The sequence below is a fragment of the Corvus hawaiiensis genome, chromosome 2, assembly GCF_020740725.1.
Source record: "Corvus hawaiiensis isolate bCorHaw1 chromosome 2, bCorHaw1.pri.cur, whole genome shotgun sequence".
Taxonomy (NCBI): Eukaryota; Metazoa; Chordata; class Aves; order Passeriformes; family Corvidae; genus Corvus; species Corvus hawaiiensis.
In genome coordinates, this window is record NC_063214.1 from 18967113 (window position 1) to 18985977 (window position 18865).

Sequence of the window (18865 nt, forward strand, 5' to 3'; positions counted from 1 at the left end):
CATAAGATAGATGGATGTGACATGGGGCAGGCTGGCCTGTTGTGGGGCAGGTGTCACATGGGGTAGGTGGATATGATGTGGGGCAGGTCAGAGTGATGTGGACGGGATGGCGTGGATGACGCTACTGCCGATCCACAGTGTCGGGCCCAGCCCCGCAGCCCCTCCGGTTGCCGTGGCGACCACCCCTCCCCCCCCTTCCCCCCCTTCTCCTCCCCTGAACTATTTCCGTCCCACCACGTGATGACAACAGCGCCGCACACGTGATGGAGGGCGCTCTGTCAATCAAACTGAACCTCTTCCAATCACTGCCCGCTTCTTCGGGCACCGTCCCGCCTTCCGGAAGCGGGCGCTCTAATCGGCGCCGGCGCTCGTTCCAGCGGTTTGACAGGACCAGCGAAGAGGGGCGTTGATTGGCGTCACATTGAGCCAGTCGTAACTCCAGAAGGTGGGTGGCTCCCGCCCCTGAGGCCCGAGGACCAATGGGCGTGCGGAAGGCGGTGCTTCGCCCACCCCCGGCACTGCGGTAATATGGCTCCGTAGCGGCTGGCCGGGTCGGCGTTGCTGCCGCCATTAACCCTTGCGCGTCCGGCGGCCTCGGGGGAGTGGAGCTGGGACCCTACGTGAGGATGAGCTCGGCTGCCGGTCCTGCCGCATTACCGCCGGGCTCCGCCGCCCGCGCCCTGCATGTGGAGCTGCCTTCGCAGCAGGTACGGCGGGGCCTCGGGGCGGCGCTCGGAGGGGGATGAGATGGAGGAGGGTGTCCTGAGGTGAATCAGGGGTGTCCCCTGAAGTATGGGGTGTTCTGAGGTGAAGGGGGTGTGCTCTCTTAGGTGTGGGATGCCCTGAGGTGTACAGAGGGGCTTGCTCACTGACATGTGGGTTGTTCTGGGCTGAAGGGAGATGTTTCCTGAACTGAGGAGTGCTCCCTGAGGTGTATAGGGGTTCCTCTCTCGCGTGAATGGGGGTGCTCCCTGAGGTGTGGGGTGCCCTGAGGTAAAGGGGTGAACAGGTACTCCATGACGTGTCAAATGGGGCTTCTCCGAGGTCTGGGGGTATCTGAGGCAGAGTCCCAAGCTGATGGAAGGGGAGTCCCTGAGGCAAGGGGGAGTTTGAGCACTTTTCTCTTAGGCTGGTAGGAAGGCGAGAGGAAGCATGGGGCTAGGGGTCTGTGCCTGTCTCCTGGGGGATTCAGGTGGTGTTTCCTCTCCCAGGAAACTACTTCTGTGCCTACAAAGGATCTGGGGCAGATTAAAGGTGAGAGTTGCAACAGGAATAACACCCTGAAAATCGGTGTTAAACTAGGGCACCTCGTGAGGCCGGAGCAGCTCCTCTTGGCGGGGTGAGGAGCGAGTGTGGCTCTAACATGCGGTGTATTCTGAAAAGTGGTGAAATGTTCCCTCCCCATTACATCCTTCCGTTGCCTAACTCTCTTTTTCCTGTTTGCTGATAATTGGCTTTTGGTTTACTGGGCATCAGTCCCACGTTTTAATTTTGGAGAGCATTAGGAGGAAGGTTAAGCGAGGAAGCCTAGTTTCTGCCTGAGCATTTAGCAATCCCTATCAAACTGACTCTCTGCCCTTTCCCTTCTTGCATGTGCTGACTGTGCAGGTTGATTGTACAGGAGCTGGAGCAGGAGTGGTGAAGGAGGCAATAATTAGCAAAGTTTTGCTTTTCTTTAGAAATACTGTAAGATGTGAGTCGTGTTTTGGCTCATTGACTCGGTACAGTCGATGTTATTATGAGGTAGACACAGGATCTGTGTTACTTGAGCTACATATTACCAGGTGGGAATATAAAGAGTTCCTAGAGAAAAAATCAACAGATGTTAACTTGAAGTGGAGCTATAACTTCTCTTTTGTTAAACATGTTTTAGCAGACATCCACTTAGGGGCAAAGACAGGGAATGGAGGTGGCTGTTGGCCACCCAACCCTAATTTGTGAGCAAGTACTTATTCTGAAATGTGGGCCTGCTCTATGTTAATGAACATAAACACTGTTCTGTATGAACAGGAAACAGGGGATTGTCCATGAGATCAAGTATGGCCTTCTCCCTGCTGAATTTTTGGTTTTATTCTTTCTCAGGCTTGTGCAAGGACCAAGTGAATGCTGCAGGGAGAAGCCTGACGTATTAGTCGTTGGACTTCATTTGTGAAAGTGAGACCAAAACACAGGCTTTTTCTCCTAGGAGCAGAAACTTTTGTAGGAGTTCATAGGAGCAGAAACTGAGTCATCAGTTATAGGATATTCCAGTTGAGTAAATATTTATCGAGGATGCTTATGTGTTAATTGTAGCAAGTGTAAGGCTGTGACGGAGACTGAGGTATTGTTCTGCTGTGCGCTCTACTAACACAAGGATCGTATGCTGAGGGATCTGTGTACTGTGTCGATACTTGGAATCAAATTGAGAGGCTCAGCTGAACACACTGATAGCAAATCACCCTCTTTCTCTGTATTATCTGAGCTCAAAAGTCTGAACTTACTGAACTGCAAGATGCCTTGAAGGCGCTCAGCACACTGGAGCTATTTTCCTGCAAAATTATGAAAAAGAAAAGTCATTCCCAGTCTGTTGTACCACCTCTGTAATGCCATAGTCTGACTGATCCAAGCTATGTGGTGCTATGTAAGGTAAGGTGATGGTTTGCTACGTGCGAGCACAGAAATCAAATTGGTGATTTTTTTTAGTAGGCAGTTTTCTCTAGAACACCCAGTGCTACATTTTTTTCACTATAAGGATTGAGAGCAGGATGGTCTGAATCCTGGCTCTAAGTCTCTCTAAAGACAAATTCTCACGTGTGAACTTGAGGTGAGTGCTTTTAATGACTGAAGTGACTTTTAAAGGGCAGAAGTACTGAAGGTTTAATTTGGTTTTAGTCTAGCTCTAATTGTTCCAGTAACATTCACATTGATTAGAAAACAACATTCCTACTACTGACGCTTTTGCAGGAGTGAAAAGTCAAGTATAAAACCTTTTGCTACTGTGACCACACTTGTGGCAAAACTGACCTCTTCTTTAATTTGTTTGCGGGGCAGGATGACCAGGGCAAAGAATGCCTTTTGCTGTTGTATTCTGCATTTTAAGAGAAAGAAATAGAGGATATGGCTGTAAGGAGATGCATCTGATTAAGTATAAAATTCCCATTTGAATCCCTTAGTAATTGTGACAGGATGTTCTCTTTTGCTGTAAGAGTGAGCACAACAGAACTGAAAATGTGAAATAATTGCACTTTAGGAGCAGAGATTTTTTAGTAATATATCTTCTCAGCTGCTCAATGCAAGAAAACTGGGAGTGTCATGATAATTTAAGGATTTCTGAATGCTTAAAACAAACAGTTCAATCCTGTCATTGTAAGCGGTTCAAAGCAACGGAGGGGTTGGGGGACCCACAACTTTCAGACTCATATATCCTCAGTGGAAGGGACTGGACAGAAAAATGCAGCCTTAATGTAGAGAGGCAGTCATACCACAGTCAAATGATCTGTTGAATGTTACTGTGCTAATTGCTGGCCAAAACAGATTTCACGTGTGGTTGTCTAGTGACAGGAAAGCACATAGTCATGGACTCCAGAACCAGTTCCTGGGAAAGGGGGCATGTGAGGGAGGGAGATGTATCTGCTGAGTATGGATGTGGTGGTAAGGAGGGAAGGGGTAAATTGTGCCATTGTGCACAGCCATGAATGGTGTCAGACCAGGTGACCCAATATGTTCTGTATCTTTCAGTTCACAAACATCTCTTGACTGATAGTGACAGTTTCTGTGGAGAGATGCAGCAATGAGGTTTCACCTACAGGTGTCAGAAGTGTATGTTTAGGGTAGAGCAAAACAGAGCAACTGTTAGTGTAACTTCTCAAGGACACTCTGTAGCTGCCATTAACTTTAAGGCTGGGATTCCTAAATATCCAGTTGGAGTTTTATGCACTTCTAAGAGTTCAAGAGCAGTGCTTAGCATACATGGCTGCTGTGGCTTCTATACTAGCTTAACTCTGGGAGCATCTCTGCCCTCTGGATTTAACTGTCCAACCAATTCCTTACCCATCTTGCAGTCCACTTGTTGAATCCATCACTCCAGTCTGGAGAGAAGGATGTTGTAGGGGACCACGTCAAAGGCTTTACAGAAGTCCAGATAAATGACATCTGTAACTCTTCCCTTGTCCACTGCTGTAGTCACCCCATCATAGAAGGCCATTGGGTTGGTCAGGCAGGACTTTGCTTTGGTGAAGCCGTGCTGGCTGTCGAATCACCTCCCTGTCTTCCATGTGCCTTAGCACAGCTTCTCGGAGGATCTGTTCTCATCTTCCCAGGCACAGAGGTGAGGCTGGCATGGTGGTAGTTCCCAGGGTCCTCCTTTCTGTCATTTTTAAAGATGGGTACTATGTTTCTCCTTTTCCAATCACCTGGGACTTCACCTGACTGCCGTGACTTTTCCAATATTATGGAGAGTGGCTTGGCAACTAAATCAGCCAGTTCCCTCAAGACTCTGTGATGCATCTCATTGGCTCCCATAGACCCAGGCACATTCAGGTTCCTCAGGTGGTCACGAACTTGATTTTACAGTGTGAGGGGCTTTGTTCCACCAGTCCCCAGCCATCCATTCAAGAGGTGCAAGGAAGAGAGGTTGTCATTGAAGACTGAGGCAAAAAAGTTGTTGAGTACCTCAGCCTTCTCCTCATCTGTTGTTACCAGTTTTCCAGCATTATTTATCAGGGGGTAACATGTTCTTTGGCCTTCTTTTTCTGGGTAGCATACATGTAGAAGCCCTTCTTTTGCGTCCCCTGCCAGGTTCAGTTTGAGATTTCACTTGGTTTCTTTCTTTAAAGATGTGTATCACGCATACACAACATTTTGGGCAACATGGCAGAAGGGGATGATTCAAAGTGTGCTGGCAAATGTGTTTGACGGGTCTCGTGTAGGAGAAGGGAAGAAAGTTACTGTATGGGTCCAGGGCTGCACATGAATGAGACTTTGAACTAAAACAGTGAGAAAATAGTATCTTTTAAAACAATGTTACTCTTGTTATATATTCTCCTGAATAATATGAAAAAAAAGACTGACTCGTAAATATTTTACTTCCTCTTTCCTACAAAATATGGAGGGGGGGAGGTAGGGGAGAAATCAGAATAGTGGATGGAAAGTGTTGTATTGGAATATTACTTTCATTTCTCTTTGACACACACTGTCTTTAAATGCTGAGTGGGAGGGAAGTGCTGCTCTAGTGAAAACACCACAGTGTGAGTTGTGACCTGGTGATCTTAGTTGTATCCATACCCAGCTGTGTCAATGTTTAGTGTTTGTTAGAGACAAATTAGGAGGAGTAGTTGTTAAAGGCTCCGGAAAATTGTAATTTTAGCCCAGAAGGCTGGCTGGTAACCTGGGGCTGGAATTTTGCTATCGGCAGTGTACTACCTGTATTCCCTAAGGGATGCAGGTGTGTTTTGCAGACCAGATGGTCTGTTAGTAAGTTAGAGAGAGACAGTTCTGTCCGAAAGCCATACTAAATCAGTCTTCATGCTTTATCTGGGATGTTTGGGGTGGGTTAGGGAATGCTCTTAACTGAGCAACTTGTTAGCTAAAGACCGAAGTATCATTTATGAAAGGAAGTTGACTTATTTGTCCTTGATTTGTCATCCAGCAACAAGATAAGCATTATTATGCTTCAGGTTATTAATCATCCAATGCTGTTTGCTTGTGCAACCTAGAGCATTCTTAAGTGCTTCTTTAAGGTCAAAATTGCCTTTGCTTTGATTTTGTTGATGCTCTTGGCTCCGTAAGGCTCTGTTTACTTTTGGGTCCTTCCTTCTGAGTATCATCTTGATATTCCCAGGTTATTCCCACAGCTAATGTGGACTAATGCTCCCTTCCCCAAGGTTACGTTAAGAGGCTTAAGGGACTTCTCACCTGCTGCAGTGTGTTATTAATGAGGTGCAACTTGCACCCTGATGTTCTCTTTTCTATCCGGTGGGTTAGTTTCCATGCTGTGTCAAAGAAGCAGTTACAGTTTCAGTCTTTCATCTTGGGACTAAATACTTACTTAGACAAACTCAGAGAAAAACATCAATAAGGAAAGATGCTATTTCTAGCTATCCCTTCTAAAAGGTCTTGGTTGAAGATGGAAAGACTGTCAAGTTCCCTATTATTTGCATCTTATGTAAACACCTAGCAAGAAGAGCTTTGTCTGGCCAGTGGGCAGTACTTGTAAGATTTTCTTAACCATAGTTTAGAGCAATTATTTTAGGGTGTGCTGACAGTTGTTACTCTTTGGAGCTATGGTATTTGCCAGTTTGTTGGATGTGTCACTCTCGATGTTATAGTGACCATAACCAAACACAGCTGTTGAAACAACATACTTCATTTGCCCAAGACCCTGCATAGGCTCATGATTTTGCTTTTGAACCTTTCCTCCTAACATTAAGTTAATTCTGTGTTTTGAGTCTTGTTTTGCCACACCTAACCAGCCATCCTGTTTGTGTCTTCTGTACCTGCCCCTACGATATGTTTTAAATAACAGGCTTTTACAGTCTTTCTGCAGAGATTAGCACAAATTCTGGATATGAAAAAAAGGATTAGGGTGCAGAATATTAGTGAGGTGTGTGAACATTATGATCACTGCTTACATCAATTTTAATCTTAGTTGTTTTATTCATTTTGGGGTCTAGAATAAGTGGTAGATTTTCTGTGTGTGATTATGGGGTACAAAGAGAAGATTTCTTGTGCCTACGGAACAGTTATCAGCTGTTTACATAATTTCATGGGGGTAGAAGTTGAGTTCTGAGTTGCTCCTCAGTGTAAATGCAATTACTTAGTGAGGAAGGAGTTTAGAGAGTTATCTAGTAGGACAGGGTACAGGGGAGGATAGGCCAAAGAACACAGCTGTCTTTCAAGAGTAGTACATAGTCTTAAATATTTTTCAGTTATAATATAGTTATCTGCTCTAATTATTTTCTGATGCTACTGTTGTTTTAATTAATATTAAAGGAGAAGATCATGCCATAGACTTAACATACTTTGTTAGATCTAACACTGACTTCAGACATTGCATTCTTTAACTCCATACTGACCTTGCAAAGGACTGTTTTGCGTTCAGATAGCTGGAAAAAATTATACTTCTGTCAAGTATTGAGATATTCCTTATTCTTCCTGTTTCACTTTCTCCTTGTGTGAATTAGGGAAGACTTGATGTCTTTTGAACATCTTCCATTTGCTGACTGTTCCTGGTGAAGCTCTCAGTACAGTACAGAAGGAGGAGTAGCTATGGCATGGGGTATGGATGATTAGAAACCTGTATTGACCCTTGATGTGTTCAGGTGAAAGCTTCATAGCTGTTTTCCTTCTTAAGTGAAACTTTCAAAAGTCTTTCAGCTGCCCGGAAACATAAAGGAAAGGAACTGTAAACTAAAATTCACAATTGTGCATCTTGGAAAACTTTGAGCCCATATTGATGAAATAACTTTCACTTTTCTTGTGGCCATTTAGTCTGGGTAAATGACTCTGCACAGGTTCAGTGTATCTCGTTCCTTGCATAAGATCTTTGGGAATGTGAGGTATGTGATGTATGTGAGTGTATTGCACCTTCACAGGATAAAAAGTGCAGTTGTGTTCCTACAGTGCATCTTTGAACTGGTGGTGTCCTCAGATCTGATTCCTAGTAGAAATAGTTTTTTAAAGGCAGTTGCAAGAAAGTAGCTAAATCTTAAAAAGGGAAATGAGTTCCTGGATGGCTGTTGATGACTTGACATGAGGAAATTGAGATATGAAGGAATCACAGTTATAAGGAGAACCACAAGTGATTCATTGAACTAATTATGGCTGCATAGCTTTGAGGCACTTGCTGTCTTCAAGTGTGTGCTGGAAGGACATTAAACAGAATTCCAAAATCCTCCTTATGGTGTGTCCCACAAAATTGCATACTAAATGCTTCTGCTTTGCATCAGAAGTAGCTCTGAAAGCCCATTTGATTCTCTTGATTCTGAAGTGTGGAAAACTGTTACATGGCAAACCTTACAAATCTTCCTAGCAAGTGTGTAAATTGGAGTACAAGTATTTTCTTGCCCTTCCTGTGGTTTTTAAGTAACCATACATCTGAGTAGTGCCTAAACTTCCCATGTGCATTTCTTGGATATTAAAAGCTTTATATTCTGCAGCAGAGTTGACCCAAACCTTCTGTGTGGTATGCTCCACTTAAAAAAAAAAAAGGTATCAAATTGGAAAATGAGGCAGCTTGAAAACTTACATAAAATTAAGTAAGAATTCTTGTCTACTATTTAACTTCCAAGAGATTGGATCATGTGATTGCTTCTTAATATTCAAACTGGCATGGAAAGGTGAAAGCAAATAGTGAAAATCTGAGGAAGCTGGAAGGTGCAATAATTAGGTGTAGAGCAGTGCTGTGATAATAAATAATGCTCATATTGGCCAAATGTAGATAACATTTTGATAACTTTTTTTTTGTTTCAGGATTGGAGGTTTTATGCTTTTTAAGAAAAAAAAAATGACCCTCCTCAACCTGGCTGGTATGAGATACAAAGCACACAGCGCCCTCTGTTTAAATATGACTTAATTCTGACAAATACTCAGACATCTAAATAGCTGACATTGCAAACTCAGGTCTGTTCAGTCCAAGAACACTGGCTTTGCTGTAGTAACGTTTATGTTGCTAACTAATCTTTGCCTCCTGCTTTAGTGCTAAAATAGTTGGAAGGATTTTGCTTACATTCTTCCAGAGCTTCTGTGGGTCATAAAGCAAGGAACCAAGCTACAAAATTCATGTGAAAGCCAGATAAAAACAAAGTGTGTACTATCTTATACAGAGGTCAGAGCTGATCCTGATCTGAGAAAAGAATTCAGGGAATTTACTCCTTGACAGAACTGTCAGGGCACCAGTCTGAAAACAGAGATGGTGCCCAGAGATGAAGACTGTCTTGGTGTGTCTTGATTAGAAAGTATTTGGTAAGTAGGGTGCTCCATTAAACGCTAAGGAAGGAGACCTGGTCCTGAAATTTTAGCCACTGTTGAAAGTTCTGTGTTCTGGAAATACAGATTACTGCAATTATGCTTTTCAGCTCATCAGGCCTCTGAGAAAGCCCTGAGTGGTGATGTAATTTATGTGAACTTCTATTTTGCTTGTACAAGATGATTTCCCAGCCCTTAATTCTAGTTTTACTGTTGTATTTACATTTCAGGCAAAAGTAAGTTTATTTTTTTTTTAATCCCCCCTCCATTCTTTTTGAATTAGAAATGTTTTCTTGAACCTGTGTGATGCTTTACACTTTACATGGGTTGTATGGAAAGTCATCAGGAATGGGTGAGTGGGGCAGCCTTTTTCAAATCCAGTCGGATGTATAAAACTTTCTTCCTGGGAAATTGTATTTAAGCTTTATTCTGGAAAATGTAGTCCTATTTACTAAGTTCTTAAAAAATCTGCCTGTTCTAATATAATTTCTGAAACTTGGTCATGGCCATGAGTGCAGTGGCCCCACTGTCACTTTCTTAGTAACATCTGGAAGTTTTCAGCCAAACCCTCCATTCACAGAGGGGGCTCTTTGATGGCATATTGGATGGTTCTTGCTGGAAGAAACCAAACTGCCTGCCTTGCTTAAGTTCAGATACTCTCTTGACACCTTTGCAAATTTATTTAACATGTCAAAGGGCCTGCTGAGAGTAGAATTCATGAACAGCTTTGCTAAAAGAGCTAAAGAGGGAAGACCATGCTGCTGGGAGAAGGCAGATGTGGGACAAAGAGAAGACGGACGTCCCCCTTCTCCCAGCTGTGAGCCACTAGATCATCTCAGCTGCTGACAGCATGAGAGGCTCCATGTGGTAAGAATGGGCTTTGCTGTTGCTCATATTAATGACCTGAGCTTCACAATTGATACCCGCAGCCAGAGCTAGAGTCAGTGTGATGGCTGAGTACCAGAAATAGAAAATAGTGTTTGGCTGTGTTCTCATCCAGCTGGGATATACTGACATTATTTTTTTTCCCCCAGGGTTATCAGATTCTTGTAAGGGAATAATAAAGTGGTTAAGATGGAAGAAGAGTCAGAACTCTCTGTGCTTGCTTTTGCTACCCATTATGTGACCTTGAACAAATAATTATGAAATTCCATGAATACTTGAGGCTGTTGTAGGTAATCCTGTTCTCCTTGTGCTTCCATGAACAGTTCAGACCTTGTGTTAACAACAATGCACTTCTCTCTCATTTGACTTACTCCCTTTTCTTACCTCCCTGTTGTGCCATCTCTGCTATGATTTTTATCAATTATACCAGATTATTAGACAAAAAACAGTGAGTAGCTTTATCACTTCTGTTTCTCAGGCCTGGAGGAAAGCAAAGAGCGGCATCTGGATCAGCTTAAGCCATAAAGAAACTGAAAGTGTTGAAGTCTGCCTGCTCTGTCCTCTTTTGTGGTGGGCACATCTGTGTAGCTGTAGGGGGCTGAATTAGAGGAACTCACCCAGATGTTGAACTACCTTTTGGTTCTGGCAGCTTTACCTTGGTTCAATTTTCTGACACTCACCATAAGACTGCATAAAACACATTATGCAGGATGGGAGTAAGTGTCAGGATGCATTCTGACAATGAAGTGAAGGTGGCACAAGTCAAGGTGGCATTCTAGGCAGAGGTAGTGAAAGATTATGGTATCTTAGTGTTGAGGGAACTAAAGCATGAAGGGACCAGTTAGTTTCAGTCCTTTAGACCTCAAAAGACTTGGTAGACTATCTGGAATCATCTGATGAAAAAGCCGTCTTAACAAGGTTGATGATGAAAATACTTGATTCTGGAGCAGTCTGACTTGTTTATGGCCTGTGGTAGATCTGGAGGCGTTCCCAGAAAGTCACTGAATGGGAACACTAGATATATTACATAACTGCAAATAGCTCCTCAGAATGATGAAAACTTGAGTGCTTTTCTTTCTCTGAGTTTTGAGAGAAGCTGGCAATCGCTGAGCAGGGATGGTCTTGCTGCACTCCACAGCAGCTCTATTAAGATGCTGTTGTAGAATTCCAGGAAGCTGCTTTTCTGCCTCTGCAGGCATGAGGGATGAAACCTGATGGTAGGTTCTGCTCTTCAGATCTCTCCTACAGCTTTCCTGATCAGACTCTACATATCTTTGGGACAGCTCTCTGCTTATAACCTGTGCTATCTTTACATGCAGCAGTGTTTATAAAATACAAGCTACACGGGATTTCTCCTAATGGAAAATTAGTGGATCTCTTCTCCTGGTTTGCAGTCATTTATCTTCAAGATAGAAGGAAGCACTAATTTCTTTCATGTGAGTCAACGCACAGTTGCTATATAGCAGTTGCTTTTAATCAAATGCAACTTAGAATGGCAATTAAAGCAAATGATAACAAGGCCTGCTATGTAATTTCACTGCTCCATTGGCTTTCTTGGGAATTGCAAAGGTCTAGGACAATTGTAACCAAAATAACTTGTGTCACAAAACCCCTAGAATGAACTGTTAGACCTGCTGTACTACCGTGCTAAGCACTGATCCAGATATGCCACTGTTAAGGCTGCGTGTGCTGAATTGAGAGCTCTTGGAAAGGTTAAATAACCTTTTCCATAGTGTTAGTTCTGTAAAAATAACATTTTTGCTGTAGGATATCTCATTAAGATGCTTGCTTGTAGATGCCTGCCTGAGGTCTTCAGTCCTGTATTGCTGGTAGCCTGTAAACTCTTTGAGGAGGTAGTGGTGAAAATTAGCTATACTTATTGCATAATTGGCTTTTTTTTTAATGAAAGCAGATCCTGCACTATCATCCTGCACTTATGCTGGCCTTTTTGAAGTTAAGTGGCTCAGGAGGCTGCCAAGGCACTTAGATTGTTTTTTAGCACTTGTATTTTGATTTTTTTAAGCTGGGCTTTTTGGAATGTTCTGGCTGCAGACCATCTTATCCTAGGGGAATCCTCCCTCATCATGATTTCTTGACACTTTTATAGAAAGAGTAAAATAGCTGAAACTTGTCACTAAAGAAAAGGGACCACTTTTTAGCACTTCACCTAAAAGGAGAAGGAAATGAAAGAATTGTGGGTTATTTGCATCTATGGTATTCAACATAGAGTGTGCTGGTTTATTCTTTAAAATTAGTTGCTTTTGCATTTTGAAATGCTCTGGTACCTCATTGTGAACTGCCTTCCCCTTGGCTCGTGGCAGTGCCAGGCTCTGTTGCTCCACAGACACTTTAAGCTGGTGGTTTCATGTCAGCAGTTCTTTGCCTTTGGCATCTTGTTGCTGCACTGTTGTCTCCTTGGTCTGCACAGCTGCTTGTCCAGCCACATGGTGAACCATATTGAGAAACTGAGCTGGTGAAACTAACCCAGGGAAAGGGAAAGGTGGTTAGTTTCCATCCAGACTGGTTCCCAGATATGATTCTGTGAGCAGCTGCACAAGTGCTTATTTAGGGTGGAACGAGTAAGAAAGGGTGATGCAGGGCTGGCAGTATTTGGCTGTTGCCAGTGCTAGCTGAGCTGCAACACAATGGGGTTTTCATTTTGTGTATTCCAACATCTCCAGCAGAAAATTATATGAAACGCATAGGAGGTAACACTAGAGATTTAAAACTTCCCTTAAAATAATATTTACTTTGTCACAAAACAAAGCCCTTGATGAGGAATTCTAGAGCCTATTTCAGTTGTCTTTGGGTATGTCTTTGTAGCTGACAGTCTCCCAGTTGAAGCTAATTATCTTTGATCAGGAGAGATTAACTAACTCTGAATGTTGCCTCCGTAGAGTTTTGATGAAATCTGAATAATTCAGTATAATATCAGCGAACATAGTGGGCAAACTGGAAGTGTATTTTCAGGATTCAAGTCCCTCTGTCATCATGACCTCACACTAAAGAATGTGAATGATAAAATTGTCTATGTCTTTGGAAATTTGTTCCCTATCGGCCAGGCTAAATGGACAAGTAATGGCATAGGAGAAGGAGAGTGCTGGCTAAGCTGGAGATTCAAGTAGACATCCATTACCTGTTGCACATTGTCTCGGTTTGACAAAATTAGGAGGAAACGTCCTCAGATGAACGTATCCTCTAATGGAAGGCAGGTTTCGGCAACGCCTCCCCCACAGGTTTCAAAGGAGTTCCTTGGAGGAAAGTGGAAAAAAAACTCTGTTTATTTAACAAGCAGGGTGCACGCAGGCACGAGAAGAAAATGAAAAATGTTAGATAATAAAACCTCTCGCTGTGGAAAAGACCTGGTAGATTCAGAGTCCTTTCTGCAGGTGTGGCTCTGCTGTCTCCGGAGCTGGGGTGCGGCGTGGGCCCTCTCCGGACCTCGGTGTGGGTCCTCCCGGTGTTGGTGTTCCGGACCGGAGCAAAGCTGAACAGTTCTAGGAGTAAAAGAAGAAGCCTCAGTCCCCGGAAAACTTCTTACTTCAGCTAATGGACGAGAAGCTAGCTAAAAAGCAAAGGAATGCAACTGTCTTCCCTGCTGCAGAGCTGAGAGCTGGGGAGAGAGCGTGGGAGCTATCTGTGTTCTTTGAACACAGCCGCCGAAGGAATTTCACTGCCTTCCACCCCCTCCCCCCGATCTGGCTTAAAGGCACAGCCCGACGATAGGGACTGCAGTATCATACAGTCACCCCAGGACACACACTGAGTTCTGAACTGTGTTGTGGTCTCATAGCTCCAAATTTAATGATCCTCTTCCAATGGGTTTGGGAGAAGTGAGACTTTAACCTAAACTCCAGATCCTGAAGTCACAAACCATGGAGATAAGGACTCACATCTTGTTCAGAGGTGCAGGTGTAGGTTAGGACACTCGGCAGCTTTTTTTTTTTTTTTCCCAAACCTCATTGGCCTCGTGTACTGTGAGTGGCAAGAAACTTGTTCGACTTTGCTTGAGAGCTAATCAAGGAAACATACTACTTAAAGCAGGCACGCAAATTAGTTAGCAGTCCTTAAGAGAGCTGGAGAAAGTTGCCCTCTTTGTTAGTGTGCTATGTGGGCTGTTCTTTGTAAGGGATTAAAGGAAAAAAAAAAGATACCAAAAATGAAGGGAATGAGCATGGTAGTTGATTTCTGTGCTATTGAAGTTAATAAAAGAGAGATGGCACATAAAATTCTTGAATCATTTTTATAGGTAGCAAAATGCATGTTCAAAGACATTTCTTAAGGAGCGTTTCAGTTGCACATAAACACAGCCAGCAAAGCTAGCCAGCTTTGAGATTAGATGTGAAAAAATGTTCAAGGTCCATGTGGCTTCTTTTAAGTGAGGCTTAATCCTTCTGTTGACATTTTTAATACCAGTTTCTAAGAAAATAAGACCATGTAGTCCCATAGAACGTTTTGTGTTGGATGTTTTTTTTTGTTTTTAATTTTGTAAGTCATGTATATACTAGAGATACCTGGGCATCCTATCTCTCTGTTTTTAGTCTAAATCATAAATAGACTTTGAGTGGAATGAATCCATCAGTGATTTTTAGGCTGTCACACGAACAGAAATGTAATATTCCTCATACCTGTCCATGAAGGAAAACTACTATCTTGCTGAAGTGGTGTTAAGTGATATAAAGTGTCATACTGTGATTCTAAAACAGATGATGGCCTTTTACTCTTGTTTAAAGCCTTTTAAGACAAGCTGCAAACAGGAAAATTGTCTTTTGGTTTCAAAAGCATTTAAAATGTGCTTTTGGTCAATCTGCTTTTAAGGTGGATTCAGACTTACAAGTGAAGAAGCTTTTGGGAAAAAAATGGTGTAAGATAAACTCTGAGGTAAAAGCATGCACTAAACTAGTTGTTTGAGGCTTGTTGGTGGATTTTGGTGATCCACAAAGTATGTGGAGCCATTTGTCAACATCCCCATGGTATTGGGTGAGACACTGCTGAGTTGAAAGATTGATTGGGAAAATAGGACACTGAAGGAGTTGGTGAGAACTTTATGTATTTGAAGTGGCAGTTCGCTGAGTGCTACATTCATGGGAGGCTGTTTGAAGCATGGGTCTTCGAAGTTACGTTAGAAACAAAAGCTAAGCAGCGATTTAAGAGTGACACTCTTGCAAAATTGCTTTTTGCAATTAAAACTAGTTAAATTTTATGTGAAGTTAATAATGTAAAATATTTGTCAAAGATTAAGGGTGTGGTGTGCCTTGAAGCTAAGACTTTATGCACAGCTATTAAAGCTGTTTGGCACAGAGAGGTGAGAGAGAGAGATTGATTTGATCTGATGATTTTCATTCAAGGTGCAGTATTGTAGTAAACCAAGATAATGTTGGAGTTGGATGAAATCACTTAAACTAAATGTTTTAGTGACATATCCTACTGTCTTAATTCCAAGGGAAAAGGACTTTCTCATCATAGCAGATGGTAACTGACAGTTAAAATCTCAAATTTCACTGTGCCCTTAATTTTCCCTGAAAATCTTGATATGTCTTCCTGATGTATTTTATTTAAGGTTGTTAGAGCAATTTCCAGGATTATTGTGAAATCAGGAAGCTTTGTTCAGCCAGTTCCTAATGGCTCTGGATTAGGTGGTGGTTTATGGTTGAGCTCTTTGTCCACTAATGCTTGTTGAAAATAGCTTTGGCTGGGAAGTGTTTCCAGTGCGATGATGCAGAACATCTGGGTGATGCTGCTGCTGTGTTTGAAGCTGATAGTGTCACATATTTGCTTGAAACTGCTCGAAGAGTTTGGGTAATTAGACATGTGGGATAAAAATGACATACAGGACATGAGTAAGAATAGCTTCTCTTGAATATCAGTGTTGCTTAATCCAAGCTTGTAGGTGCTTGTTGCTTGTCCTGTGGCTTTGCTGAATCCTGGCTGTTGACACTTGCTGTCTGACAGAGAAAATGTAGTGTTTGGTGGGATACTTTTTTCACAACAGTGCTTTGTGAATCATTAAAATGCTTTGGAAAAAAAAAGAGAAAGGGTTTGTGTTCAATCTAAGAAAGTTCTTTGACTCTGTTTTTCTTATTTTTAGCGTCGGCTTCGTCATCTTCGGAATATTGCTGCACGTAACATCATCAATAAGAATGGTTATCGCCTCTTGGATACGTACTTCACTCTTCACTTGTGTGGTAACACCAAGATCTACAAAGGTAAACCAGGCTTGCTGTCAACCTTTTTGCTAGCTAATCTTTGAAATCTTTGAATTCTTATGATAGAAATTCTCTCTTTTTTCTTTCCCCTCCCCCTTGACAACTTGCTGCCATTAATTACATCACCTTTGCTAACACTGGAAAAGAGCTCTTTAGTTTCCTCAACTTCGTAAAAGCTTTCAGTGTTAGCAGCCATGGAAGCAAAAGAGATGGCAGGTTTGGTAGTCTCTTAAATCAGCCTGTTTTTGTCATTGCTCTTCCCCCAGTGATGATGTAAGAAATTGGGAACTTCCAAGGGCACATAAAAGTGAAAGCTTTTGGAACTTTAGTTGTCTTTTTTGGAGAAGAGTATCCAACCCTGTACATGCCAGTTGTTTTACAGAATATACATCAGCACACAATGTTATCAAAGTTTTCAAAAAATAGAATTGTCAGCCAATGACACGAAGCATCCAGGCATCTGTTCTAGTTTGGATAACTGTGTTCAAGCATTAGATCTCATCTCTTTCTTGCTTTGCTTTCCCACTACAGTATATAGCTCTTCATTGTGGAGAGATGTTATTAAAAAATACGTTTTTATTCTCCTTTTGGTGTGATCGGAGATGAATGTTGGTTTTCTCCTAATTTTTATTTTCATCTGGCACAATGCCAAATCTGGTATCTTGCTTTGTTTATTTTTTTTAGAAGGATAAGAATACAAAACTTTAGCTTGCTGCCTGGGCTTTGTTGTGGTGGTTGGTTGAACCTGTCACTTATGACTGTTTCTGTGGTGTTCAGTGTTAGGGACTGTTTTGCCCTTCACCAAAGCTTTATCCTTGGTCTCCAGTGGGCTGGGATATTGTACAAAATCTGTATTCCTGCCTCTAGAGCTGTCTGTCTAAAGTCTTTAAGCTCTTGCTTTGGCTGGGAAAGCCAAGCATCAGGAGTTGCTTATTCATACATCAGCAGTTGCTTATTCCCATTTAAATACAGGGTTGTTGGCACCTCTGTCAGGTAACTTGACTGTTCCCTCTCTGAGCACCTGGAACAGGTCACCCTCGCTCTACAAGAAAGCTCTGTAATTAATTTGTCCAAGCTTCTGTGTTCCAGGAAGATGGTGTGTGGCAAACCAGTTACTTTGCAAATGTCATCCAAATACTATTAAGTACCATGGCATGTTCTTTCCACAGAAATCGAAGCCTCAGTAAACTTTGAGAATTATCATGGGTATAAAGACGAAATGCTACATTTAAATAATGACTTGTAATAACTAAGTGTGAAAGAGTAATTTTAGTCAAAAGCATGACTACATTTCAAAGTCTTTCTCATGAATCAGTTACTAAAAAACTGGACCCACTAACGTTTGTCTTTCTTGAGTGTTAGTTATTTTAACTTTTTCTGTTTCAAATACTAAGATTTGTATCAGTATTTAAGGTAATCTAAAGGTGCTTTTTTACTTATTTTCCTTTAGAATTTTATAAGAGTGAGGTGATCAAGAATTCTCTGGTAAGTTCATTTAATGTGGAAAAACTTTGTTTTAAAAATTATATTTTCTGCAGTATATTGATTTCTCCACTGAATGACAACTGTTTAATGTGTCTTTCCACTGTTCAGTTCTGTTAGGAGCATTGTGTTCTTCTCCTCCTTTTCAGATTCTTTTCATGAGGGTTAGAATAGGAAGCTACTGAGTAGTAGAAATGCTGATTTCTATTAGCATCTTTGTGTTGTGTAGGAAAACAGCAAGGAACATGTACCTGCCATATATATACATAAGTTCTTTGAAGAACTAATAGCTGTAAGAAACTGAAGTTTGAAAACATTAGGTTTTCCAAATTTTTCAGTTTAGATTAGTGAAGGGGCCAGAACTGAACAGTTTATTACAAATGAGGAAGGGTAGTAGTAGGATGGGAGTAGGATGTTGCAAATGTTGGCTAAGGGAGTTTGAAAACCTGCTGAAGACTTTTTAATGCCTGCATTAACAAGGTAGAACTGCTCCATTTATAGCACCCTGGATAAATGCTTTGAAACCCTCCTGAATGGAAGAAAAGCTGTCTGCATACTCAAGACTGCTAACTTCTCCAATTTCTCTCTTAAGTTGATAGGATTTTTAGTTCTCTCTATTCTAAATCAGGAAAAGGAAAAACAAAAAGGGAAACTAACTACAGAACATAAGCGATGGAATAACAAAAATCTAAATAAAAGATGTCTTGAGGACATCTGTATATCACCTATGGGTATTTTAATGACCTGGTATTCTTGTGCCTGAATAGCTATGAAATATCCTTTCTTGTTAGGAGAACTTGATTAATGCATTTCTTCTGTAATACTTACTGGTAACTTTGCCTCTCCCTTCTTTTCAGAGGCATCTTATTCGAAATTGGCTCATCCCAGTTCAGGGATGCTTGGCCATTTCCAAGCTGCTTAAGTGCTAGAAGGGAAGGCAAGTTCTTTCATGGGGTGGTCGGTTCCTACTTTTTGTTTTGGAGGAGCTACTGTTTCTGTGTTCAGCAGAGGAGGGAGAGAAATATATATAAAAGCACTTTCCCATTTCTGCTTTTGGACACCCTGTTGTCTCTTGGCACTAGTAATGTTGGATTGACTTGGTTTTCTTACAGCTTGGGTCAGTTCTTTGGATGTTGTTAGAGATGAGTGGAAATTCTTGGAACGTTGTGTTTGCAAATCCGAGTTCTGATGGAATTTGCAGTTTAGCTTAATGTGTGCTGCTTCTGAAAAGCTCTGGGTGCAAGTCTGATCTCGTGGAATAAAGATGAGCTTTTAGTGACAGCATTTGAGGATTGAGCATCAGTCAAGGAGGAGTAGAATGTGAACAAATATGTCAGCAAATTGTGCAA

The 18865-nt window shown here is 41.9% G+C and overlaps 1 protein-coding gene across 6 annotated transcripts in view; it reads left to right on the forward strand.

The window, feature by feature from the left end:
• Positions 1-497: 497 nt before the first annotated feature.
• The window catches only part of UVRAG (UV radiation resistance associated), a 98696-nt gene continuing 80328 nt past the window's right edge, over positions 498-18865 (forward strand). For 2 of the 6 annotated variants that reach the window (XM_048293627.1, XM_048293628.1), the window contains exons 1-3: positions 498-707; positions 15917-16034; positions 17485-17519. In XM_048293627.1, coding sequence (XP_048149584.1) covers positions 627-707; positions 15917-16034; positions 17485-17519 — 234 coding nt within the window. In that variant the 5' untranslated portion in view covers positions 498-626. Of the gene's footprint in view, positions 708-11025; positions 11046-15916; positions 16035-17484; positions 17520-18373; positions 18454-18865 lie in introns of those variants that run through there. The other 4 variants (XM_048293623.1, XM_048293624.1, XM_048293625.1 and 1 more) reach the window with 4 other exon arrangements.